Consider the following 26,297-nt stretch of genomic DNA (forward strand, 5'->3'; position numbering starts at 1 on the left):
GACAATAGCCAGCAAGGTGAGGATCAGCCAGACTGTGCCGGATAAAACATGCCCGTGGGTGCAGAAGAGAAGTAAAAAGGGGTTTGCCCCGAGGTTCCATTGGTCATCGTCGCCACATTACCATTTGAAGCGACAGGCAAGGGTTGTAGTCTGCCTGGAGCGTCGGGCGCAAACATAGGTGGGTTATAGTAAAATACCATGCCGTTTGATTCGTGAATAACAGGGTTGGGTGGGAGGCTGGCTTCCAGCGCACTGGGAGCAGGCATGTAAGCGACAGGATGTGAGTGAGAACCTGGCACAAAGCTAGGTGCCAAAGAAGGAGCGGACATTGGAAGGCCGAAAGAGGTTGTGTCTGCCATTGGGGGATAGTAAACCGTGCCAGCATTGTAAGGCGCACCAAAGTAGGCCGGCGCGCCAATGACTGGGTACGGCTGAAAGCCTTGCCCGAAGACTGCGCCTTCAGGTATTTGCGACAGCGGTGTCACTCCAGCCATGGCTGGGACGCTTTGCTGACCAGGCTGATTTGCTTTTTCGTCCGCATAGGCATTGGCAATGTGAGCTGGGACTTGTTGGTGGAATGGTTGTTCTTGTTGTGGTTGTGGTGCTTTGAATTGGAATGATGCTGGAGACTCGATATCTGCAACAGACACGGCTTTCTGAGGTCTCGGCTGATGCATCGGTATCGCGGTCGAATGGCTACCATACAGAGTAGAGGTTTGTACCTGAGGTAGTTGCGCACTAACTCCCATGTCTCCATTCATTCCGGGTATTCCAGTCCTCGAAAGTGAGGGCGTAGGGACTGTGGAGGGCATGCGAACAACAGGTCGAGTGCTTTCTGTGCCAGGAACGGCCATACGCGACAATATCGAATCAGTTGGCGATCGTATACCATCCCTCATGGTAGATGCTCCCAGGGAAGACTTCCGGCTCATTGCAATACTTGGGGTATACACACTGCCATAGATGCTTGGTCTCCGGCTTCCTTGGAAGCTCCCCCGCCCACGACCCCGATATGACTGTTGGTTTGGACGCAATGCCCGAGGGATGAAGATAAATGATCTTTCGGTGCTTGGGAAGATGTATCGGGGTGCTGTTCCTGGCATTGAGATTCGAACGGGTTTGTCCCGCCTTAGAGGAGGGCGATGCTGTGGAAGCAAAGTGTGCTGCTTCTTGACAACATTCGGGATTGAGATTTTCTGAGAAATGCCGGGAAAAGAGATCTGAACAGTCACATTTCCCAGCACCATTGAAAACGAAAAGAATCTATTGGGAGCCGCTGATACCGGAGGGGTTCGTGCTTGTCGCTTCTCTGATTGTGACTCTTTCTTCGTTTGCGGCGGTCCTGCTTTCAGCGCCGTTTCATGGTCTTCATGAAGATCATGAGCCCAGGGCTTGTCTGTAGGCTCATTCAAGCTACTGCCACGTCTGTCACAAGTCAGATGTCGATCGTAACTTATCATATGCTCAACATACCCTGCATGCATCGGGGTCGCAACTCCCCGACCTCTGCCACGTACATATGGCCTCTGATTTGGCCCCGAGTGTCTTGAGCTGCGGTCATCGTGAAGAAAGAAACCGCCTCTCGTAGGTACAAAAGCAGGATTGGCGTTGCGCTGCTTGATATACTCTTGGTGCTCCCTTCGGCTGCGCTGTGAGGGTGTCTCATGTCGAGGAGGCCTGGGAACCACAACTTCACTGGCAGTGACGGCACCATCTTCGGTGGAAGTTGCCAGGTCTTCGAAGCGAAATTCTTCCGGCTCTTGTGACTTTGGGGCCTCAGCAAGTCCATGTAGTATGGCGTCCGTATCAGCGGTGAGCTGGGATGGACCTTCAGGACTTAAAGACCCATGAGTTGATGATATATGCACGTCCCCTTCCTCCGCTTGTCGTCCAGCTGGCTTTGTCGTGTTAGAGGGGGTTTTTGCAGGGTCATGCTCTTCTCCACTGGAATTGCCGCCTCCATTCTCTGCATCATCATCATCGCCGTTGCTCAATGCAGATCCTTCGCTCATCGAGTCATCTTCTAAGTCTCCCAAAACTGAGTCATCTTCCTCCCCATCGTCTTGTCGCCTTCTTCGGCTGGCAAGCAGATCTTTTCTTCGAGCCGCAGGCATGATTTCGGTGGCAATGAACGGCTCTGGATATCTGCGCAAAACAGATTCGCAACAAGGGGCAGTTGTCAGAAGGCAGCAGTATGAAGCATTCTCGGCGGTCGCAAAATCGGATTTCGACTCGACGACGGTACGACGCAGGCTGTGGTTTTCTCCGAGCAAAGGTCTATCAATGAAACATCTCGAAGCCACGCTGAAATGCAAGGAGCAAAGATGGGCTTGATAGAATTAGAGCTCACTGCATAGTCCTCAGTAAGATTGGAAATGCGGACAGAAGGACAGATTTTGCATTCAAGACACTGTCTCTTCTGACCAACATCTATTAGTCGTGTCCAGTCGAGGGCGAGACCTCTCAAGCATTATTGCCCCAGACTTCCGTCACGGGGTTGTGCCAAGCGCAGTTGGGTGTTGGGAAGTCTTATTATTATTGGACGCCAGCGTCAAGCACTGAGGTGCACTGCAAGTGCAGTACGGAGTCCCTATGTACTACTGTAACACCACCACATATACCTCATGTATCCGTACATTGGGTACATAGGTACATGTAAGGTACACATAATAGTAAGGAGCCCGATACTGTTGTTGGTCTGGCGTGGCCTTCACACAATAGCTCATATAGCTGTCTACTGCTTCACATTCTTCCATACCGCACCAACTCTCAATGCACTACTTACATGCCGCTCTCATTCTTCAAACACGATTCGTTGACCTTTGCTTTCGACAATGGCTCCGGTCAACTTCTGCACTGTCTCTTCTCCATATCTCCCACCAGCCCTCTTTCTCTTCCCTTTATCAGGATCTTGCAGAACGGGTGTGGCCGTTGCGTCCGCGGCGACCTCTTGTATCGGTTCCTCTGCCTCAGTGTCAGGCCCTTGCCCGGAGTTTGCCAATTTCGCCTGCTTTCCATATCGCTTTTGATAGCGAGTAGCTTTGTCCTCTGCGAATTCCATTCTCAACTTCCTGCCTTTCAGAGTATGAAGCCAAATCCTCTGCCTCGAAAATCGATTGTTTGTAGGAAGTCCATCGCCGGTGCGTCGGGGTTCAACCCAGCCTCGCATTGCAGATTCGGCCGATGATAGCTGCTCAAAGTCGATCCAGGCAAAGCCTTTGCATTTCCCCGTATCTTCGAACGTGGCCATGTGGGTGTGCAGTACTGGTCCACAGATACCAAAGTGCTCCTCGAGCTCTTCCACAGTGGTGTCGAAGCCCAAATTGCCCACGAAGATGCGCTTGCTTGGGGGGAGCGTCTGCCGTCCCTCTGATCCCTTTTTCTGCTCGGGTCTGCCTTCGAAGTCCTTGGCGTTCTTGATCAGAACTCGACGTCCACCAAGAAGGCCCTCGCTGAACTCCAGAGCGGTTTGAAGAGTGTTTTCATCGGAAACGTCAACATAGGCAAATCCTTTGTTTGCAGGCTTACCAAATTTTGGCTGTCCCTGAGGTAGATGGATTCGTGTAATTTGGTCTTCATGAATGATATTCTTTGAATTCTGGGTGAAGAACTTGACGAGGTCGTCCTTGGTCGTACTGAATGCTAGATTTCCTATCCAAATGCCAAATCCGGAACGCTTCGTATTCTCACGGGTTTCGTTTGGAAGATTTGCAGACGGTCTAGTCGCGTCAGTCTTTAGGACTGAGTCGTTCTTTATTGATGTTTTTGCTCTCTTTGCTTTCCGCAATGCCTTCTTAGACGGAGGTTCTGGTGCATCAATGTCAATCTCGATTTCCGCCGTGTCTGCATCTCTCTTTCGACTCTTTCTCTCATCATCAGTAGTATTCACATCTAGGACGCTCATTTTCCCGTCTGCGTATTTGTATGTCACAGAATAATGGTGATTATTAGTTGGAGGAAGTGGACATGTTGGATTTTACGAATGAGGATTTTCTTGCTGCGGCAATCAAATCCGTGCTTCAAACCGATAGGCTCAGGTGGAAACCCTGGCTTTGGAGACACCTTCGACCCCAAAAACGCGCAGGGGATGCCTCTAGCATTTCACTTGACAATTGCCTTTCGCGACAACCTGTCTTTCACCGTTACAGCCGACCTGGTACTCTCTCTGCTCTTTGGGCTATGAACAACAACAACATGTCTTCTGCAGAAGAACCTGTGGCAGACTCCGCCATGGCGGACCAACCCAATCTTTCTGAGCAACCTGCCGCGTCCAGAAAATCATACAGGTACTTGCTGTCTCAATGCTAGAGCTGGTGACGCAGAGTTTAACAGTTCTGCAGGCGGAAATACCGCAAATCCATGGTGACATTTGAGGAGAAAATGAGGGAAAACACGTCGTTATTCAGAGAGGAGCAAAGAATCATGGATATCTCAGAACGCCTAGCCGAGCAGAATGAGTAAGACCACGGATGCCTCACCCACGTTGTCACTTCTGACTGGTCTTCTAGTCAACTGCTTCAACTTCTCCTTGAGTTGAACTCTTGCCCGCAAGTCCCGCCATCCCTACGTTATGATCTCAGACCTCCGGGAAATCAAATATCCAGTGACGAGAGGTCGAAATTGCTTGTTAGTGAAGAAGAAGGACATTTGGAATTGCGAAAGGCCCGCAGTCAGCTACAAGCTAAAGAGATTGATGAAACACGATACCGAGAAATTGAAGCAAGTCTTCTCAAAGCCCCCGCCTTTGCACCCAAGCGTTCATATGCTTCGCTCCTCTCCGTTGCACCTCCTCCGCGCCAGCCCATTGAGAAGATGGAGCCGAACAAATCCGACTCAAGTGGCTTCCTGTCGACGAAACACGAGGAGGATTATCTACAAGCACTGGACGCGTTCCTCGACGGGGCCAACACCAATCCCAGATCGCACGCTGTCAACAGCCTGGGAAGCCGAAACGCCGAGAGGACTACCGAACGCGAACGGGAAACACAGTTGAAAAATCCAGTATCAGTGTATAACTGGCTTCGGAAGCACCAACCCCAGGTATTTCTCCAGGACAATGAAACGAGCTCAGAAAAGCCGTCCCGAGCCACGGGGTCTCGAATCTCTGCAAGGAAATCAGCCAACAAAGAGGCCTTGAAACAGGAGCCAGATCTTTACGATGATGACGGAATCGCTTTGGATCCAGGTTCTTCGTTGAGAGGGAAGCGGAAGAGGGACGCAGATGGCGGATATCGCCCCAAAGGGGGCAACTCCAAGGGAACCAAGCGTAGGAAGGAACCGAAGGAGGACACGGGTCGTAGCAAACGGTCAAAGAAGTCGGCCTTGGATGCGAGATAGGGCGCAGGCACCAGTTGAGTCCCCAGGGTATGATTACACAGCGAATGTTTCGAGTTCTTTTCGGAAAGATTTTCAATTTGGAGGGGAGGCTCAGTATATCATATGGCGGTTGTAGGCGGTTATGGTACTATAAAATAATGCCGCCGCTCAGTTATGCATCAGAGAAATCGAAGCGAGAAAACCGACATGACAACGAGAATGACGACGATGGACAGCAAAATCGAGACAACAGCACCATCCGTTCCTTGAGTCCAACGACCCCATGAGCCCGTTTCGTTGTCTTCCTCAGAACATGAAGCTGAGGTTGAAATCGAATAAAAATCCCCAAACGCACCATATAAACGAAGACGATCTCCACCAGCCATACTGGCGACCCCAACCACAAAACCAAGTCACAGCCTCAAGAAACGGTTGGCATTTTCTTGGAAGGCGGAAAATTAGGATCGGAGAGCCAATAGCTGAAAATCATAATTCTATAAATATCAATCACAACAGTTGCTATACTGCCTCCCTAAGAAAGACTCCTAAAGATATAGCCCACTTCTATTCAGTGAGAAACTAGGCCCGCGGAGATGACAACATTTGGCGCGGGAAAACCTCACCTGCAGGGCGCCATCTGCCAGATACTGGCTGCTGCAATACAATAATGGTAGTTGAGTTTGCGAGGCTGAGGCTGAGGCTGAGGATCAAGCAAGGCTGACGCCAAGGCCTTAGGGCAGCCTGATACGCGTGACGTCAACTACCTACTACTAGTCACGTAGTGGTGCTAGCACCCGCTGGCACAATGGGACCAGGTAGGACGCGTCTAGACTCTTGCCCTGGTCCACGTCAAGTCGTAGCAGTTTTGCTCTCCTTGCACCTCTCCCCAATGGGTGTTATTCGTTCTCTGTCCATTCATGATGGCAAGAAATGCTGTCGCAAATCCCATCAGCGAGACCTGTGCTTGGACCGACCAGCAGTAACAATCTGAACGCTGCGCCACACGTTCCCGAATGCAACAGCAGAAAGAGGAAGAGTGACGCGTTTGACACACGAGAGACTCAAGAGAATACCTTCAGCGCCAGATTTCTATCAGTCCGGGAGCAGACTCTCACGTTTTCTGCGATAGCCCTTGTTGCCAGAGCATGCCTTCCTTTGGCTTGGCTCAACACGTCGCATCCTTTGCCTGGTCCCGTCTTCGAGGCAAGTATTTCGTTTGTTCATGAATGGGAGCAGCGAGCACTTGTCGTTCGCAACTTACCCAATGGAGGCCTGTACGCTGTTGAAAAGGTCGGGTCCAACAGTTATGTTGCCTGCGCTCTTCACAACTGGGTATCGTTAGAATGGTGCCAGGACGCTGCGATTGGGAAAGTTGCCGAAGTCAAAATCGAAGATCTTTTGAGAAAAGAAGATGGTGCAAGTCGAGGGCATTCGAGGGCGGGTTCTACCTCTAGCCTCGTGGCCGCCCTGCCAGTGCCAAAAAGCCCTAGGAGGCCTTCTAATCGACGAGGAGCGCTTGCAAGAATGTCGATTTTGACACCCAAGGAGGTGACCATCCAGACCCCCGACCAACCCGGGACCCTGCAACCTGCCAGCACTTTGTCTTCGACAACGCCGCCATCACCAACCACGCCTGCTTCAGTATCCAGAGACCAAATACCTTTCGAGATTAAGAATGGACAGACCGGGATGGCTCCTGAGCCCGTCCCCGGACATGCTCAAGAGCCTCAACATATAGTAGCTATCGAGGATCCATGCTCCCCGGAACGTCTCCGAAATCAATATTTCGAGCATCTATACACTTCCAACACTTCTCTAGCATTCTACGTCAAAGGTCCTTTGAGCCGTGCTCGAGCACATGTGCGTTCGACAGCATTTCCATTGAAAGCCATCCTGGAACTGTCTGACTTCTATGAACAAAGTATCCTTACGACTAAAAAAATCGACCTGAAATACAAGGAATCATTGTCTAACATAGTTAAAGGACTGGGAAGTGAACACGGAAGTGGGGATCTTCAAAAGAAAAGGCAGAAGAAGAAGAAACCACAACAGAAATTGGGCAAGGACTGCCTCTGGCCTGAAGAGGAAGAATCCATTAGCAAATGGTGGCGCAGTCGCGATTTGAAGTCGGCCATGAGGGCCACTTCCCAAGCTGAGGAAATGCGCAAAGAGCTAGCAGATTTGCGTATGCGAGAGTCCGAGATGCAGATGCTTTTGATCCTCGAGGTGATGCTACTGAATCTGGCTTTCTCAAAGCTTTCGGAGGAGCAGAAAACCCCACCCGATCCAGAGGTCAAGGTTGAGTCCATTGAAGACGACCCCTCAGCAATGTTGGCCAAAACACCCCAGAAGCAGAAGTCCAAGAAGAAGCGTGATCTAACCGGAGAACTAGACACCATAGTCGACCGCCTGTGTATCTGGCACACCGTGGGTCAAGACGAACTGGGCACAGCTGTCAACACCGGCAACAGCAGCAGTATGTTGAAGCAAAGCGACTCGCTACGCGACTTCTGCAAAGACGTGCTTTTGCCGTTCTACTCAGCAAAGCTCCCTGAGCAGGTCAAATCGATATCTCGGAAACTTGGAGGGCCGGAAATCTCACCCAAACGACCGAAGCCTGTTCCTCATCAAGGACAATCTCGAGCACCTGCGATGGGAGCCTCCTCTTCCTCCCACTCCAGACTCCATTCCAGGTCAGGGCAAGTACACCCGCTGGCCAGACGGACCCTTGAACGTGTTTTGAGTGAAGATCAAGCGCACCGCCATGCATCACCACCGACCACCCTTTCCCGCTCATCGACCGCCCCTTTGGCAATGAATGGTATGATCCCTACGCTAAAACGCGAGCCGTCCGAACGGCCGCTGTCCCGCGGTGGCATGAGCATGCTGGTCAAATCTGCCAGCTTCAGTAACCGTGAAATCGACCTTGTTTCGGACAGTCGAGCACATGAGGTGAAGCGCCGCAAACTTGATCGCCTGGCGCAGCAAAAGCAGGAGCTCGACGCCGCAATCGAGGCTCTCAGACGGCCTAGTAGGACCACCGTTGCCGGCGCGTTCATGGACGATGTGGAGAAACGCGCGGAACAGACGAAGACAGTGCAAATCACTGCGACGCCGCGAGCGCGTAGGGTCGGTGATCGAGCTGTAATTCAGGGCCACGACCACTCTGAGACAGAGTTGTTGCACTCATTGCCTCCCCTCGCGATTGCCGGCCAACAGCAAGACAGAGACAAAGAGATGATGACGACGGTGGTGCCGTCCTCGACGGCTAAACCCAGCTCGAGCGGGATTAGCATTCACCCCAGCAGATCGTCCGCCACGAAACGAGCAGTCTTGTCAGCAATCCACGAGACTCCATCCCGCGGCATGGAAGGCAAGACAACCAACCCGCTAGGTCTGGCCCGGCACCAGCCGCGACCAATATTGTCTTCGGCCAACGCAAATGACGACCACAACAAAGAACGCGGCATGATGATGACGCCGGCGCGGGAGCCGAGGAAACAAACCACTTCGAAGAGAAACGACGACGACGACGACGTTCACATGGGGACGCAGCTGTCCCCCGCACCAATTTCAGCTCTTTCCTCGAGCCGCTCTCAATCCCAGGAGCTGCAATCATCCACCATGTCTCGTTCGCGCCGTCCCGTCCTGTTCACCCCGATCAAGAAGTCCGATGTCAGCGTAGAATATGCGTTCCGTGATGCGCCCGAGATCCCAGAGCGGGCTGGAAAGATGATGGATCGAGTGATGGGCGGGAAAGCGAGAGCATTCCCTTCCAGCTTTGGAGCTTGGGACGAGGTCGGCGCCGGCCGCAATCCGGAGGCCAGAGCACGTGTAGGACTGCAAAATAGCCTAGAAAGGGCAAAGGACGCAGCATCTCCTGTCCTACAGGCTGATGGCAATGGTGATGACGGCGACATCTACGCAAAACTCGGCTGGAACGATGATGACTTTGACATCTGAAGCCCTGGGCTAAACATGATGAGCTTCTTCTCAATGGGCCCACGGCCCAGTCTCCAGTGACACCAATGAAAGTTTACCTTCTCCAGGTCGTCACTATCGCACAGCACAGCTGGCCCTAGACCGTCTGGCCTTGTCGAATTGTCGGACTCTTGCAGAGCGGAACCATTGGTTGATAGCGGCACTCGCCGTGGAAGGTTCAGGGGCTTTGGTCACGGTGACCTGCTGAAACCGCTCATGTAAATACGGCAGGAGGCGAATGGTGCTGCATTTGCGTATGGCCCAAGTAGTAGGGCAAGGCTGTCGATTCTACTGCATTGTACGACAAGGACAGAAGGACAGATGATATCAATGACTTGATGATAAGATCAACGTAACAGGGGATGTCAGGATCAACGGAAACGAGGCTTGTTTTGTCATATTTCCACCTCGACTTTCTGCTAGAACATCTCGTGACTAGATTCTTGTACAGCCTAGATAGGACAGACGTTCGCAGATACAAGTATCAGGCAGTGATACTAGCTCAACCATGTACGGTTAGCCATCCTGTCCTATGCGCGATAAAACATCAAATATATTGATTCATCAGTCTCAATCGCTCCCACATTCATAGCAAAGGATCGACATTCATCAAATCATCACTCATGATATGCAACACCTGGGTAAACGTCCTGAGTCTCCGCCCAGAGATGCCGTCCATCAGATTCGCAAAATCTAGTAAGACCCTCCTCGCGCTCTCGTAGCCGGCTTGATGTACGACGCCATTCAGACTGATAGTGCCGCCGTGCTTGATGAATTGATAAATAGATGAGAAAGACTGCTCATCTTCACGGTTGGTCCTGAGGCCACGCTCGGTCGGCTGCAGGAGCGTCCTGTCGCGGAACCCCAGGTCCTGTAGTTCTATCCAGTCGGGCTCGGAGTTGATTATCTCGACAGGGGCTGCATTCTGGCGAGATACGGAGCCAGGATTCACCATGAACAAGTACAACCCTAAAACGAGGGCCGACGCGAAGAGCGCCTTGATCGAATGGATGGTGGCATTGTCCGAGACCCGGCGCTCCGACATCAGCTTAAAAGTCTGCGCCGCGTGGACACATGCCCGACGCGCAGATTGGGATTGTGACCATTGGCTGATATTCTCCAGCGCGCCTGTTGCCGGGGCCGCCCCGTGTCGACCGCTTGCAACTTCAAACATGGGGAGATCCGCCAGGAGCATGATACATAGGCTGTGCCAGAGCACGACGCAGCTTGTGTCGTCGACGTTCCACAACGGACCGGCTGTGTAGTTTGCCGCCAGCACGGCCGGTATCAGAGTCTTTGCTCGAGCGTCACCCGAGTATACATGCCATGGAATGAAGGATCCCGTAGCCAACTGGTCTGAAGGCATCAGCCGCTGGTATGCCTCAAGGATTTGAATCTGGAGTAAGGCCAGAAAAGACGATCTGCCCAAGTATCCCAGCTTCCCAATCGGTTCCGTATCGTGTTGATGAAGGTCTTCGAGTCTGAAGCTGGGAGCGTTTTGGCTTTCTCCACTTCGCAGTATTGACTGCCATTGAGTGGCGGACTTAGCTTGGAAGAGGGATTCGCTACAGGGCGCAAACACACAGACCGACTCCGACCTAATGATAGGAGCCTTGGATAGTAAATTCGAGTACCATGAGTCAGCCAGCAAAAGCCCGAGTATGAGCCGTTTTGCTGATTCAATTCGACTCCAGGATTTCCACTGGTCATCTGACTCAGTCATCTCAGATAGTATAGTGTCAAGAGGCTGGCCATCATCCGCTGCGAACAGTCCGTTTTGCTGAGCTATCGAGATTAGGCTGGCGTAAAGCATCTGACACTCGTCCAATGTAGCCTTATCTCCTGTGGCCACGGATAGGTTTAGCGTCAGAAATGCCGTTGCAAAGATTGACAGCTGTTGTGTTAGTGATACGGAGCATCCTGCGCATGCGGATAGATCGTTGCAGACGCGTTGCAGAAACCTAGGAAACATGCTCGATACAAACCTGGTGGCACCGGTTGTCCCTAGAATACTAAGCCCAATCAAACAAATAGCCGACAACATAGGTGTCGGCGTATGTTGGACAGAGAAGGTCGCAATATGAATGAATGGAATTGTAGGATGAAAGCGGCGAAAGAAGAGACCTAAAGCAATGTCTAGAATCTCGGCGGGTGGGAACTCCTCATTCACCTGGCATAGAGCCGGATCGACGACTGCTTGAAGCTGAGGCGAATGCAAAGTGAGCGGTGCAGAAAGATGGAAGGCATCACGTAGTCGAACGCGGCAATCATTGTTGATACCCCAACCAGAGGCTGTACGGAAGTCGTCGGCGGCAAACGCGGCCCCTGAGAAGAGGTTGCCCGTGGGTGAGGAAGCGACTTCTTTCCAGAGGACTGGCATGATACGATAATTGTGCCCTGAACGAGGACCCCAGCAACGCTGGATCCGCGAAAAGCGCTCTCTGGGAACTTTGGAAATCGTTCTGATCGTATCAAGAGAGTCATATATTCTTCCATTGGCCAGGTCTCTCTGACCAGGGTACTGACGCTGAAGATCGCCCGATTCGTAAGCCTGGAAATTTTCAGGAGACTGGTCTAGGTCTTCGAAGGAAGGCAATAGCCACATCTGTAAAGGATCGTAGAGGTTATCCTGATTTGCGTGGTCCGAAGGTGGGAGCCATCCGATATGACTATTGATGAACTGGTTGGGGTGGATCTCAGACTTGGAAAGCTGGCCTGGGTTCCCCGGGGCGGGTACCGAATTCTCAAAGGTTGAAGCCTCGCCGCTGTTCTGTGAAGAAGATTGCTTTTGAAGCTGTGGCGACTGGGGATACCTGTTTATACTGTTCACGGGAGAAGAAACAGACCAACTTGCGCTCGAAAGCTGCATGTTGAAGGCATGTGACGAATTGCCCGCAGCGTCGAAATTCGACTTGGGGACCTCAATAGAGGCATACCTGGCTTGCTGATGGGATTCAGTTTCTTGTGGCGGGAAGTAATCGGAGGGCGAAAGGATTTGCATCAAGGGAATGCTCGTATATGCGGCATTAGTAGCCGCCGTAGGAGACTTGTGGTCAAAGCTATCTTGAGACGGTTTCGGGGTGACCCCTTTGGAGAATGTATTTTTCCGGGCGGAGCTACTTGTCGGACTTAATTGGCTGTTCTTCTGAGCGTGGCATTTCATATGTCGAAACAAGACGTCGCTAGAAAGTGGTTGGTGTCAGAGGAAATGGATAGCAAGGCCAAGGTGTGGTAGCCGAAGTAGGGAAACAAGAGCGACAGCTGTGTCTTGGATGTTACGTACCTGCGAGAGAAGGCTTTGCCACATACTGTGCAAGGAAACGGACGTTCTCGAGTATCTAACAGGTCAGCATAAGCAACGACGACAATGGCGAGATCAGAGTGTGGCCAAGAGAGGCTTAGACGTACGAGACCGCTCGTGGCGTTTGAAGTGCTCTGTCTTGTTGAAGCCGCGCCCGCATACGGGACATTCCCTCAAGACCATGACTGTGGGTATTTGGCAGTTTGATTTGTGGTGGGAACAAAAGTAGAGGCGCCCCGCAAGCTGAAGGAGGCAGGGTGGGAGTGGTGGAGGTGGACGGGTCGCAAAGGTAGAGATGTCTGGTGTTTGGCGGAGGGCCTGAAGGGGTAGGGTTCTAGACGTGATATTCCAGTGAGGCTAGCATGCTACTCGTACATGAGACGCGCCGCTCTGCTGCTCTTGCTAATCAGGCATGGCCAGGACAAAGGAGGATGTGGGATGTGGAATGTGGAAGCGGTGGGCGGCAGGCGATGAGCTTGAGCTGTGGAAAAGGATGTGGGAAGAGGACGTGGAGGGAACGAGCAGACGACGGAGTTGGAACACTCCATCCCGGTCTAGTACACACCCTGCATGATTGCCAGCATGGTGTTGTGAGAGAGAGCCGAGACAGGTGGAGTTCAAGTTGGAGCAGACACCTCGGGGCCTCAGGCGCAGTTGAGGGGCACTGGGGCATCGCAGGCGCAGGGCCGCAGGCAGTTCAATCTGGGGAAGCTGGGGCCCGAAGGCGATGTTGAGCACACGCCGCCCACCAATTAATTTACCCCACCAACATACCCTGCACTTCCCAACATCGATGCAATTTTTGTTACAGTACGAGTACCTAGGTACCTCGACATCTACCGCACACCCCCTACCACGGACTCATGCGGAACCAATCGTCATCCTCATCCTTGCCATAGCTCTCATGCCTCCGGCCCCCGGCCAAATGAGACGAACCACATCCGGTGGGCATAGGTCTAGACACTACCGGATACTAACGAGGCGAAAACAGGAAAGGCCCTTTAAATGCAGGGTCAATTGACAGCTGCAGCTCCCTCGAATTCCTCACGCCCTGACTTCTGTGTTGGCATCGTCGGTCCCCCAGTTCTCGTATCGACATAACCAGCTATCTTTCCACTCTGTCCACCGTTCTGCATCGACGTGGATCTCGGCCAAAGAAGAAAGTCCGGCCTAGCCACCATCGGGGCAGGGTTGCTTAATCTTTGGCGTGCCCCACAAGAGACGCCATGCGCAGATGCAGTAAAAGGGAATGGGGTATTTCCGGCTTAAGGCAATCACAAGGCCCAGAGGTTTCCCTGAAATGCACAGAGTGGCCGGCAGTCACCCTGAATTCCAAGAACTCCGTCGCTCAAAGACGAGACATGGACGAGGTCTTTGATATCTTGCTTGGTCGGAGCGCGCCTGAGGATGCGACAGTGCGGTCTGAAGGTAACCAAACAAGGAGTGTTCGATTGAGGCCGACCTCTCAACCGGCTTACCCTTATTCTGTCGGGAGACCAGGGCAACAGTAAGAAAAAGAAAAACAGGCGCGCATTGAATCGGCAACAGCAGTGAAGATTGTCCTCGACCATATTCCATCATTAGTGGCCCCTTCAAATTCCCATTATACTATGTGTTCTCCATCTGACCCAACTTGAATGCGTTCCTTCATACGTATCCCTTAAGCAAGTCAATGGCCCAAATCCAATGTGTAAACAGATAAGGAATAGGTCCACAGAAGATGTCAGGAACACCTAATGTACAAGAATCCAACAACAATCACTCACGTAAGAAAACAGGAAAAGGACCGAGCAATGCGCCAGTGCAACCCAACTTCACCGAAACCCAACACCGCTCTGTACCGATCCCGAAATGAAACAGAGATGAGAACATGGCCGAGACAAAGAGGAATCAAATGCAAAGAGACCCCCGTAGAAAATGCTCAGTCTTCAACTACCTACCACGGGTGCAACCAGCGGTCATCCAACACGTCTCACTATGCTCCTCCCATGCATGCTCTCAACGATTAAGCAGCATATACCCATGGACCCCCTTCGCTATGCAATAACCCGGCTGTTCATGCCATGCAAGAAAGCAGCACATTAGTTGTATATGTTGGTGCCTTGCGCTGTTCTGTGGTCCAGGCGCCGTCAGAAGCCCTGAAATGACAAACATTGAAGAAAGTTGGACCTGCTCGACCAGCTGCAGATCGAATCAGGGACAAAAGCCTCCGTCCCAACTTTCCGACTCTGCTAAGTCGGATCACTGAAAACCTTGATTCCACTGTCCTCCTCCCTGAGGTTGGTTTTGTGGTCCGGCCCAGCCTTGCCCATGCGGAGGGTTGGGCGGCATGAACTGGTTCTGGGCTCCCATTCCATACATTGGCCGTTGACCCATGCCCATGGAACCGTAACCTGCAGCATTCATCGCCTGGAGTCCTGCCCCAGGCCCGTAAAGCTGCTGGCCCCCCATGACCCCAGAGCTCCCTTGGTGAGGAAGCATCGGCATCTGCGGTGGTTGCATCTGGGGTGGGTGAGGTGAGGGGCTAGGATGAGTACCACCTGGCAGAGGAGAAGGGATCTGGCTTTGCGAAAGATTAGGAGAGAACTGAGGTGTACTCATGCGATGCAAAGCAGGGGATTGATGAGGTTGCGGTGGAGGAGCACCCCAGTTCTGCGGTGGTGGCGGCTGCTGACCAATCCCATGGGGTGAGAAGGCACCGCCGCCAAAAGGCATTTGGTGTTGTTGGGACGCAGACTGCGGAAGCGATAGATTAGAGGGTGATCTTTGGAACTGGGGATGTTGAGGCGTATATTGAGAGCTGTCACGTGCGAACGTTTGCTGTAGACTCGGTTGCCGAACAGGTGATTGGATAGGCGGTTGCTGGTGGGGGAATGAGGGAGGGTTCATCGACGACTGGGATGGCTGAGCTTGATGCGATAGTGTGTTCGCTTGAGTAGACGGCAGGTCGCTGGTGTTGAAGCGCGGGGACGAGAAGGGATGACCAGTAGTCGGTGCTTCAGGTTCTGCCGGTGGCGGCGTCGCAGGCGGGTCGTGTGGCCTGCGCCAGTAGTCCTCCACAAGACCACGCCGATAGCGATTTTGCTGGTTGATGCTCTTGCTGAACTCAGCAGCGTGGCCGGCTTGACTTGCAAGTTCAACATCACTGCTTGGACGCGTGATATCTTGATAAGGCGGGCCTGTGATATCCTGCCTGGGGCGGGGGATGTCTTTGTACCTGGAGTCATAAGCCGCGTCGAATGATGTCAACTGAGCCATAGTAGACGCGACTCCTGAATGCAGAGCAGGTGGTTGGACTGCGCCATACGCGGGTCCGTTGCTGTAGACAATATCACCGTAGCTGGCAGCCACATGGGTCCTCGCATTTAGTTGATCTTGAGCTGCTGCCTCCCGGGCTTTGGCAGCTCCAGGTCGCTTCTCGCCTGCAGCGTCTTGCTCGGTGAACCCTTGTTTGATGGCCTTTGCTTCCCAGTAGTCATCCCGGACTCTCCGCCCGTCCTTGATAACGCGACTGCCAAACTGGCGAAACATCGAACGGGCAGTGACAACCGCAATCTGACGTGATCGGTAAGAATATGGCAGGATCTCCTGATTGACGAGTTCCTCCTTCTCTTTGACACTCGCGATAATCTTGTATAGTGACCGGTTCTTATTGAACAATAGGTATGAATCGCGATACTGAAGCTGTCGCGCGCATTCGGTGGCCAACATGAACAACTTCTGACCTCTCCCGGGGAGAGTAAAAGTCCTAATCTTATACTCTCGCCCGCCTTGAAGATATCCCAAAGAATCCACCTTTTTCTCACCCGCTTCGTCATACTCGCGGGGTACATATTCGTCTCCTTCTGGTTGAAGAACATCGCTCGTGTGATCTCGGACCGTCGGCAGAGCTTTGATCGTCGATTTCGGTATTGTCCGCGGCGGTGAGGCTTGGGCCGGGGTCGCCGATAGATGTTGACCGGCTTGCTGGGTCTTCGGTGTTTGGGTTAGATCGGGTGATGTCTGGCTGGAAGGCGTCGGAAGGGATTCAATGTGAGAGCTGTAGTCTCCAGAGGTTCGTGGCGTCTTTGACGGCCGACCACGTTTGCGGGGACCTATGCGTACGCGTCAGACTTCAAGTCTACGTCTTGTGTCCTGTTTCAAGATTGCCCGACTGACCTTCTTCTTCGACGTGTTGATATTCGCCATATTGCTCAGGCGATCTGCTTCTTTTGATGCCTCGCGGGGCGGATTCGGCGGACGACTGTATTAGCCCTCCTGTTACACACGCCACCTTGTTAGTCAAGGAACGCGACAAAGACTTTACGAGCAGATATCATAGAGATGTGATGATGTTGATGCGCTCCATGTGCTAATGACTCTGCATGCTGACCATAGGCCCGGCGGCCTCTCGAATGGTTAGGATGGCGCACCAATGGAGAATACGTACCACTAGCGTTCAGAGCCGCAGGATTGATGGTGCCTGAACCATCACTCATGTCGCCGACACCATTCAGAGCAGTTGTAGGCTGACGAGTCGGCGGGTAGATGGACATTCTAGGGCTGGAGAGGGAGAGGAGATGGTGGTGGTGGTGGTTGTGGTGGTGGTATTGGTGATGCGCGGGCTTCGCATCAGCACGCCAGGGAGCTGCACTGCAGCACAAAGCTGGGTGACCCAAAGACCGGGGAGGGTGCCTGCGTCTGATAAGTTCCTCGCCTTTCGAGCAGTCGTGCTACAAGAGGGTTATCAAGGTGCGACAGAGACTCGTAGAGGGCGTGGAGCAAAAAGCGTGTCGGCGTGCAGCGGTAGCGAGGATGACGGGGGGGAAGCTGGACCACTCGCGATGGCGGATAGGCGGTAGGGTGGAGGAGAGTGAAGGTTGCAGCTGGCAGCTCGGGGGTAACCTAGGATGCAGAAGAGGCGCTTGTTGGTCGTGGCCTGTTATGCCTGTCTGGTGGGTGCGCGGCTGATGAGAGCACACAGATTTAGTAGTGAGAGCTGTGGGTTGCGGCGGAAGTGTGAGAGGGCAAAAGTGCGGGAGATGGACTTTGGCTTGCAGATGCAAGCCCAGGTATGTGTGGTCTTATTTTTCCCTCGCTCTTGTTTCCTCGCTACTACTTGGTGTCTGGTCGGTCGGTCAATAGGTAATTAACGAAGAGAAAACTGGGGCTGTGAGAAATGACGATTTTGCCGAGGAACTGGCGGCTGAAGCGACACCAGTCAAATCGTTAGTGGTGGCGATAACGACCGTGACGGGCGGACGAGGAGGAAGAGGCGACAATGGTCAAGCTGCCGCGCATGTAAGAGACGGACTGTTGTTGACGATGCTATCAAAGATTCTGGTGGTATTTTTGCGATAGAGGCCGTACAGAGTCGTATGCTTTCTGATGATGCTAAAGATGGCGACTGCGGCAGCAGTTGAATGTCCAGGCAGGCTGGCAGAGAAGCCCACGACAGGCTGCACCCGGGAAAGACCCGCTAGCGAGAGAGGTGGGCAGCAAGCTGCCGGTGGATCGCTGGCCTCCTTAGAGGCGATCAAGTGGTACCCGTTTTGTGTACAGAGTATGTTATGCGTGTGAGAGTCGGATGGAGCCACAGCGCTGGCCCCAGGTATTTGGTACTGTTGTGAAAGGGTAGAAGCGGGCCAGTTATAGAGGCATTGAGTTTCTTTGAGAAAAGTGATCGAGTTATTGGAGGAGTGATGGGAGCCTCGCAGGAGATGTGCAGCAGAAAAGAGGGAACTGGCCGTGGATGGGTGGACGAACCAAGCTGCAGCCGCACACTTGGGCGCTCAGCTAGTGGACACCGGCGCTGGACAGAACGGGGGTTTGGTGCGTGATAGTGATTACTGTTCGCGTCGCCGTCGAATCGGTCAATTCGGCAGCGTGGTTCTGGGTGAGGAGAGGGATCTAACAGGCATAAGTGTGTCAGATATGGGTCAGATATGGGGCCTGTCAACCAGTTGGCTAACGAGGTATCCTGTCTTGCGTCTTGTGCTGATCGTCATGGTTCTGGTTCTGGTTCTTGAAAGTTGATCGTGTTGAACAGAACATGCAAGATATGGTTTGGAATGACAGACTGTAGGCATAGCACGCAGGCTCTTCAATCGACAGGGGACTGGGGAGTAAACAACGACCTGGTACCTCCACCCTTGAGGAGCGATCACGAGTACAGAGCATAAGAATGACAGAGCGACAGAGCGGCATCACCTTGTTAGAGCTTTGTCCTCCTGCAGTGCTTGGTTACAGCAATACTGGGCTAAGGGGCCTCCTAAGCCCTTGGGCTGTCAAGTAAGGCTGCCGCCTATGGTAGGTGGCTACACCTATGTTACAGGCGTCTTATAGTCAAACCCCTTCGAGTTCGAGCTGCTTAACGGTGGCTCTACAGTTACAGGCTTCGGCGACGATCCGACCTTCAAGGTGACCTTTCCCTGTTGTGCGGGGTCTAGATTTGTTATAGGTCCCTACCTTAGGTACGGAGTACTGTAATTCTTTCTTCCTTTCTTACTCCCTCCTCTGTATCAGTTCTGCATCGCTGGCTATTCTCCGTCGAGTCTTCCGCATCATCACTCCCTTCCTCATCTCGGTGGACATATCCTCAGTCCGCCAATACCAGGTCTAACCAATTGCATTGGTGCCTCTCATCGCCCTTAGGCTGCCACCCGCACTACCGCTGACATGACTTTCTTCAACAGGTCATCTGCTCCACCCTCACATGGGCATCCCTGCTCAGTGGCGGAAATGTCTATCCATGGGTTCATCTTCGTTGGTCATCGCAACCCGCAACCTGGTCCTAATCCATTCGCCATGCCCTAATCAGAGTCCTCTCGACTACTACTGAGCTTCCCACGTCGTGTCCTCGAATCTGTCGCGATATAGACAATTTCCCCAAGCCGCAAAGCTTCGCGACCTCAACCGCAGAATCGACCGGACTCCCATTTCGCTACGCGCAGACTGCGCCCTCGACAAATAGCGAGCATCCGCCAGCTGATGTGATTGGCCATGGCCAGCCAGAGCACTACGTTACGTGCTGCTCTAGTCCTCCACACCCCCCTCATCGAGAATACCGCTTGCCCTACTAGAGAGAGAGCCTACCACTAAGAGCATGGCTCCGTTCCAAGGCATCTGATGACCAGCTGCTTCAAGCCTGAGGCACGGGTGAATGCTTTAGGATTGGAGACACTCTCAGTCCGGCAAGACCCTTGCTACAATCTGAGTGGTCCGTTGATTCACCATAACCTGATTCCTTTCATTCAGCCCCTCGTCGACGGTCGTCCACCCCCGGTCCATACCAACCATTGAACGCCTCGGCCAGCGCGGCATGGGCCCTGATCACGACTTAGTGTATGTTAAGCCATCTTTTTCTCCACGCGAGCCTGATCCACTGTTGCACTCGGTGCTGTCTTTCGATCTACCCGTGAAGGCCGGCCGCTTCAGGTTAACTTGTTTTGTCGTTTTCGCGAGCTGCTAACCATTTCGACACAACACCACTCTCGCATCAGACCTGCAAGGCAGTTGTTTATTGGCACTCCTACAAGCGCTGTTGACTGGAGAATGCGCCAGCGCGGGGAAAGAGAGACGGGAGAGATGGGAAGCGGCTTGCATCTGAGCATCTAGCATCTACCATTCAAGCTGAAGTGGACAAGGAACTCAGCAGATCATGGGTCCGAGCGTCCACGGTTTACTCCCATGACCACTCATAGCCTGGACCATTCACCCTTGGTCTCGTGGTTGGAGGGGACCACCAACCTTGCCTGGTGAGCCTCGTACGCACCAGGCGCCAACATTGCCCATCCCGCGGTGTGCCGTTTGACTCGGGCACTGGAGAGATGAATCATCTGGCCAGACCACCCATGCCAAAGCCTGTTCTTCGTGATCGGTAGGCGTTCGATTGATTTGGATTTTGCTGAGACAATGTGGAGACTGATCCTACCAAGCTTGACATGAACAGAAGGAATTCGGTATGGCGTGGCATCAGGATGCAGGCATACCTTTCGGCGAACAAATTCAACAGATATGGCAAGTCGTCTTTCTCTCAGGACGAACGTGGCTCGAGTCGCTTCGACACAGGCAGCCTATAACACCTAGAAGGCACATTGCCCTCTCTATACTCGGTACTGTTCTCCGTGTGATACTAGCCTCCCCTCAAACGGGCTCCACTCGGCAGGAAATAATGCTGGCAAGACGATGAATAACAATGAATCGGATGCTCCGGCATCGTAGCATAAACTGCTCGCGTTTGCAATGCAATGCGCACGGACAACGGTTGTTGGCCTTGTTTTCCAGCCCTCTACCAGCTTTCATTCTTGTACCTATGTAAGCAGCAGCCAGTGATGCACGCTACCTGCCGAGCCATGAGGTGTTGTGGTGTAGACGCCATGGACGAACGACCGAGATGGTATTAGACATACAGCTACGGATACTCGGTATATCCGTACTCCTGTCGGCTTTGCTTCGGCATAGTCCAATATGGGACTCTCGCTTTGTTGGTATGTGGTATGTGTAGGTACGGAGTACGGACGACGGATGCTCTGGAATTACCGCGCATGCTCGAGCATCATGTGTCGACCGCGTGGTGACTGACGGGTCCTTAGCTCATGGGACAGGGGTGTCTGGCTACCTAGTTAGTCTCCCGGTGGTGAGCACGACTTCTGGTCTCGATCATGGAGTTCGGAGCAGGGAGTATGTACGGGTACATTGTTTTTTGTTACCTGGGCGGCCTGATAAGCAGTGTGTACTGTACTCGTACGTGGGTCTCACTCAGTACGGACACTACTCATAGTATCCGTACAGTACGAGTACACATACCTATTTAATATTGTGCACTTTGGCTTGCCCAAGGCCTTGGGATGCTGTTCGGCCCGCCCCTGGCTCACTGCACCTGTATCCATGCCTTAGCCGTCTCTTCTACTCCGTACTCTACAGAGTGCAGGGTACAGAATACTCGGTACTCCCGTACCCGTACTCGGGGTCGGGTCGTGCGGTGTGAGTGTGGCGCTACCCGGAACGGTTTGATGCTCGAGGATTTCTTTCTCGGTCTCGGTTGTTGACGAGGCTTGTGAGGCTGTGGCTGTGCAATGGTGCATCCCTGACTCGCTGGGGGCAGACAACATGCAGCTGACCAACCCCTTTGTACGGATACATGTCATGCCATCTGTGTCTGTGTCGGTGTCTGTGTCTGCGGGAAATACTCGTACAGTACAAGAGCGTTGGCCGCCACCGCCATTGTCTCCAAATGTCCACGAGATGGTGTTGAACCTGCGAGGGGCGGGGGCGAGGGGCTTAGGGGCTAGGGATCGACAATATACTCCGTACTCGTACTCTGTGCGCCGGTGCAGGAATGGAACAGGGCTAAGAGACATGGGCTCAGGCTAATTACCTATAGGTTGACCAGATGATGACTTCTCAGGTAACATGGAGGAGTTTCAGGGATCTAGGTGCAACGACAGACACCCACCGGCCCACGCCCGCATGCGCACGCGCACACTCACACTCACACCCTCTCCCTCTCTGAGTCTCCCCTCTCCGAGTCTCCCCTCGCCCGCCGTCTCAGACCCTAGTCTTAGCCCCTAAGCCCTGTCCCTGCGGCTTGCGGCCGCGGTGGCACGTCGGGCAAGATCGATGCGAGCCGCTCTCGCAGCAGTTCATCGACGGTGCTGTAGCCTGTACGAGTACGAGTAGTAGCCTGTTGCCAGCCACGTACCAGGTACCTGAGGTACGGTACGGTGACGGTGACGTGCATCAACGGCATCCCGTATCCGTACGTTCGTACTCGTAGGCTCGTAGGTGCACAGGAGACGAGGTGATTTGCACCCCGAACCCGTCCCCGTCCATCGTAGTACTGTATCCGTACACCTACCTACCTGCAAGATCGTCCGGTGGTGGTGGTGGTGGTGAGCGTGATTGCGGTTTGGGTTGGGGTTGGGGCTGAGGTGGTATTTGTACTCGTACACCGTAGTAATCGTAGGTAATTATACCTAATTGATATCACATCAGGCCTTTTATCTCTTGATCTTCCCCGCGTGAATCTATAAACGGAGTACTAGGCAGGTAGGTAATTAAGCATTCATTCTTTACAGCTGTCTGGCTACTACACTGCTACACTGGCATGCCAAATATGCTAAATACCCTCAGCTATGGCTGTACCAGACAGAAAACCAGTATCCGCATCCGCATCCGCATCCGCACTCGCATCCGCACCCGTCGTATTACTTTACTCGGGCCACAACCGTGCATTGGTTATTATACCGGTGTGACGCGATCGATCGATCGTGATGATCATCTGGTGGTGGTCCTACGGCGACCTTGTGCGGCCCTTTTTCTGTTCTGGACCTATTCATCCCAAGGTAATGGACATGTACCCGTACTGTATGTTGGCACTTGAAGGTTGGCCAACCTGTGGTGCTGGACTCGGAGACAGGTGGATAATTTCCCATGCCATTCTATATCAGGGGCCAGTATCCGTACTCCGTACACACAGGGTAAGGTACTGACGGCCAACTAACTGGTCCTGCCTCATGTACGAAGTACGGAGTACTGGCATGGCATGGCGTGTTCCAGGTTTCCAGTTGTCGGGTTTGTCTTACCCACCACCACTACGTACGTACGCGACTGCGATGCGAGTCAACAGGAGAAGGGGAAGAAGAGGACGGGGAACAAGTCTGACCGGACCGAGGAGGCTCGGTATCATCGCCATCATCGCCATCGACCTGCCCCTGCCGGCCTAAGCCCTTGCTTTTGATGTGCAGCAGGCCTGGAGAGCGTGAGCGAATGTGGGTGTGGATGTGGGTGTGGGTGTGAGTATGAGGGCGGCGATATCACTTTCCGTGACACCCATGTACAACGGTGGCTTGGTCGCGCGACTCGACTTGTTGTTCTTGTCGCGGCTTGCCATTTCCATTTTGTGGTTTGTGCTCTGTAAAAGGGGGAGCAAGGGGGCGCCTTGGGCCTTGGAATACTCTAGGCTGCATGAGTGACAGCCGTGGTATCGAGTTCAATAGCCCATATGATACCTCTGCCTAGGGTATGTAACCAGGACTGAGGACTGTCACCAGTGCCAAGGTAGAATCTACAGCACATCGCAGGACTGGCAAAAGCAATTCGATGCCATCTCCCCTGCCCGCAGTATCCAGGTCTTTTCCGTCCTGTGTGCTTGCATCCAGCTCCTTCTGTATCTGCGTCCAGCTCCTTTTGTACCTGCGTCCAGCTCTATCCCACTGCCACCATCATTGTAAACTCTTACATCCTTCTGCCAACCTCAGCTGGCAAGTTGTCTGATTCTGGTGTCCTGTGATTGTGGACTTTGCCGCCCTAAGCGTGATCATGTGGCCCCATCGCTGTCGGTGCTAACCTTGGAGGAGACGAGCGCACAAGCTTCCGTCCAAAGATCTGAAGTTGGTGGCATCAAACACGGTATTTGTGCTCTGCGTCATCCACTCTCTGGTGAATCCAACATGAGAGAGCCACATGGCCAGAGCGGTGTTTTTGGGATCGCGAGGAACAAAGAATCCAGAGACCGGGTCGACAACGATGGTAGGTTCCAACTGTCTGAGGCTGAGAAGTAGGTGGATGACCTCCGCAAAGCGTTCGCCTTTGTCTGCATATTCCCCGGCCGGAAGTCGGAGAGGCCATGCATTTGCTCTTCTATTGTCGTCCGACCAGTAACGGAACAGCCAACACATGCGCTCTGCACAGTTGAGCATGATGAATGCCACCAAGGCAGTCTCGACACTTTGGTTGCGATTGCGTTCGAGCACCCGTTGTTCAAGGTGGTTCATGACTACCCGGCCCAGTTTATTCGCCCGCTTTTCAATACTGGATTGAAGCTGTAAAGTCATGATTTTGCGAGCACAGCGGTATGTATCGCCCTCGAGCAACAGGTCGTCGTGAGTGGCATCACCTTCCAGCAGAAAGCTTGGTTGGAATTCCAGGTCAGCGAGCATGACTGTGGCTGTCCAGAGCTCAACGACATCGGCGAGGAGATTATCGTTCTTGTCCGTCGATCTATTGATCTGCTGCTCATCCACCATGGCCTGTGCCAGCGCCAAAGTCGACCTAATCACTTCGGATGTCTCCCGGCCCGCAACTCGAGCACGCATCTCCTGGATGTAGTGTTCAACATTGTTGTGAAGGTGGTCGTCTGTATTGATGACGAAGATGACTTGTCCCTCCATGCTGGCAGGCGGCTGTACATTCTTGGAGCGCTTCATCCTGGTGCTCTGAGCCTTCAGATTGAGCTTCTTCTCTGGCATATGCCAGGCCACAAGGCGAACCTCCAAGCCCTCGAGAGATGACCAAGTCTTCAGCGCGCTGATTTTGTTATGGGCAAAGACACCATAAAGAAGAGGGGTATAGAGTGGGAACGCTTCCACAAGCTTGGTACGGACACAGGACTGCTTCCAGAGTCGAGGTGTCTCCACAGCAGCACAAGTTTGACAAGGTGTCTCTTGAGAACAGACTTTCTTGAGCATGCGGCAACGCATACAAGCACCAAGCTTGCGTAGCTCACGAACTTCCTTGCGACGTTCTTCACCAAATCTGCCTCGCACCTTGGGCTTCTGGGGTTTGGCCAAAGTACCAGACTCTGCAACAAAATGGGTTGGTCGAGCATTAGGGTCTGCCTGAGGAGGTATTGCAGGTAGGAGGACACGGGGTCTAGCTGTGGCCGCAGCTTGCGGGAAAGTTTGGGGCAAGTGTGCGAAAGTGCTAGATGCGTCCAAAGACTGCGTTCCTGGCAGGGTGGCTGACCACATCGCCGGTGGTTGACCTTGTGAAAGAGCATGGTCCTGGAGACCGTTCAGAAGCGCTGAAGAAGTTTCGTCATGCGCCATGTTGATTTCATCATCAACAATCAATTGACTGGCAAGAGTTTCATTCGCAGTGGCAGCGATGCTGCTAAGGTCTGGTGGATGAGTGCTGGTAGAAGTGGGAGCAGCAAGCCCGTCCTGAGTTACTGGTGGACCATTGTTCACAAAAGGGTACAATGCCGGAAGACTAGGTGCAGTAGTCGTTGTGAAGCCTGTCTCGGGTTAGTAAAAGAGTGATCAAACATTTACGGGACAGTTGTGCTCACCATTGCTTCTGGCGCCCATGTCGTCCTCATTGAGAAAGTGGTCCGGGAATGCCTCAGTGTCGAGCTGCGGGTCAACTGGCACACCCTGCGCATGGTTATGCGGTGAAACTTGGAGATCCGCTTCGAGGTGAGCCTGGTCTGCTGGGGTATAGCCAGAGTTGTTATGTGCATTTCCACCCACTTGGCGCGACGCCTCTGCCAGAACATTAAGACCATTGAAGGTCTGCTGACTGTTCTGCGATGATGGCTCATTGTCACGGTTAGCTGATTGTTCTTGACTGCTGTCTTCTGCAGAGTTTCCCTCTGATTCAGCATTCAGATCGGTGAGGTTGTGAATCTGCATCACGATCTGGGTCCTCTCAGGGACAGTAATAGAAGGGCATTTTCTGGTCAGATGAGACGTGAGCCCCTCAATACGCCCTTTGGCAAAATGGGCACCACATTTCTTGCAGGTGTGTTCATAGCGGTTGGAGGCATCCCCGAGCTTAGGCCCACGCTCAAAGTATTGGGCGATGACTGGGTTCGGTCTGCGCCCCATGGCGATAGAGTCTATACACATTATGATGCGGTTAGTAACGTTCCAGTTCGACTACTGGTATAAGGAGAACTTACAGACAATGTCTTCGGCGCTGGCGCTTGATTGTCGAA

General features: G+C 53.0%; 7 protein-coding genes across 7 annotated transcripts; 2 read left to right on the forward strand and 5 right to left on the reverse strand.

The window, feature by feature from the left end:
* Window positions 1-23: 23 nt before the first annotated feature.
* On the reverse strand, window positions 24-2,114 carry A1O3_05674 (uncharacterized protein; the record flags this gene model as incomplete). The annotated part of the gene is made up of 2 exons (XM_007735794.1): window positions 24-1,425; window positions 1,474-2,114. The coding sequence occupies 2 exons, from the start codon at window positions 2,112-2,114 to the stop codon at window positions 24-26; spliced, it is 2,043 nt and encodes a 680-aa protein (XP_007733984.1).
* A 680-nt stretch (window positions 2,115-2,794) lies between these two features.
* A1O3_05675 (uncharacterized protein) lies at window positions 2,795-3,904 on the reverse strand (the record flags this gene model as incomplete). The annotated part of the gene is made up of 1 exon (XM_007735795.1): window positions 2,795-3,904. The coding sequence occupies one exon, from the start codon at window positions 3,902-3,904 to the stop codon at window positions 2,795-2,797; it is 1,110 nt and encodes a 369-aa protein (XP_007733985.1).
* A 290-nt stretch (window positions 3,905-4,194) lies between these two features.
* On the forward strand, window positions 4,195-5,337 carry A1O3_05676 (uncharacterized protein; the record flags this gene model as incomplete). Its single annotated transcript, XM_007735796.1, has 3 exons — window positions 4,195-4,286; window positions 4,341-4,457; window positions 4,509-5,337. 3 exons carry the CDS (start codon window positions 4,195-4,197, stop codon window positions 5,335-5,337), a joined length of 1,038 nt encoding a protein of 345 aa, XP_007733986.1.
* Window positions 5,338-6,840: 1,503 nt separating this feature from the next.
* A1O3_05677 (uncharacterized protein) lies at window positions 6,841-9,279 on the forward strand (the record flags this gene model as incomplete). Its single annotated transcript, XM_007735797.1, has 1 exon — window positions 6,841-9,279. One exon carries the CDS (start codon window positions 6,841-6,843, stop codon window positions 9,277-9,279), a length of 2,439 nt encoding a protein of 812 aa, XP_007733987.1.
* A 604-nt stretch (window positions 9,280-9,883) lies between these two features.
* A1O3_05678 (uncharacterized protein) lies at window positions 9,884-12,460 on the reverse strand (the record flags this gene model as incomplete). Its single annotated transcript, XM_007735798.1, has 1 exon — window positions 9,884-12,460. The coding sequence occupies one exon, from the start codon at window positions 12,458-12,460 to the stop codon at window positions 9,884-9,886; it is 2,577 nt and encodes an 858-aa protein (XP_007733988.1).
* Window positions 12,461-14,839: 2,379 nt separating this feature from the next.
* Window positions 14,840-17,133, reverse strand: A1O3_05679 (uncharacterized protein; the record flags this gene model as incomplete). Its single annotated transcript, XM_007735799.1, has 3 exons — window positions 14,840-16,692; window positions 16,757-16,855; window positions 17,028-17,133. The coding sequence occupies 3 exons, from the start codon at window positions 17,131-17,133 to the stop codon at window positions 14,840-14,842; spliced, it is 2,058 nt and encodes a 685-aa protein (XP_007733989.1).
* Window positions 17,134-23,922: 6,789 nt separating this feature from the next.
* Window positions 23,923-26,187, reverse strand: A1O3_05680 (uncharacterized protein; the record flags this gene model as incomplete). Its single annotated transcript, XM_007735800.1, has 2 exons — window positions 23,923-25,595; window positions 25,650-26,187. The coding sequence occupies 2 exons, from the start codon at window positions 26,185-26,187 to the stop codon at window positions 23,923-23,925; spliced, it is 2,211 nt and encodes a 736-aa protein (XP_007733990.1).
* Window positions 26,188-26,297: the final 110 nt, after the last annotated feature.

Source organism: Capronia epimyces (assembly GCF_000585565.1).
Source record: "Capronia epimyces CBS 606.96 chromosome Unknown aczIQ-supercont1.4, whole genome shotgun sequence".
In the NCBI taxonomy this organism is placed as follows: domain Eukaryota; kingdom Fungi; phylum Ascomycota; class Eurotiomycetes; order Chaetothyriales; family Herpotrichiellaceae; genus Capronia; species Capronia epimyces.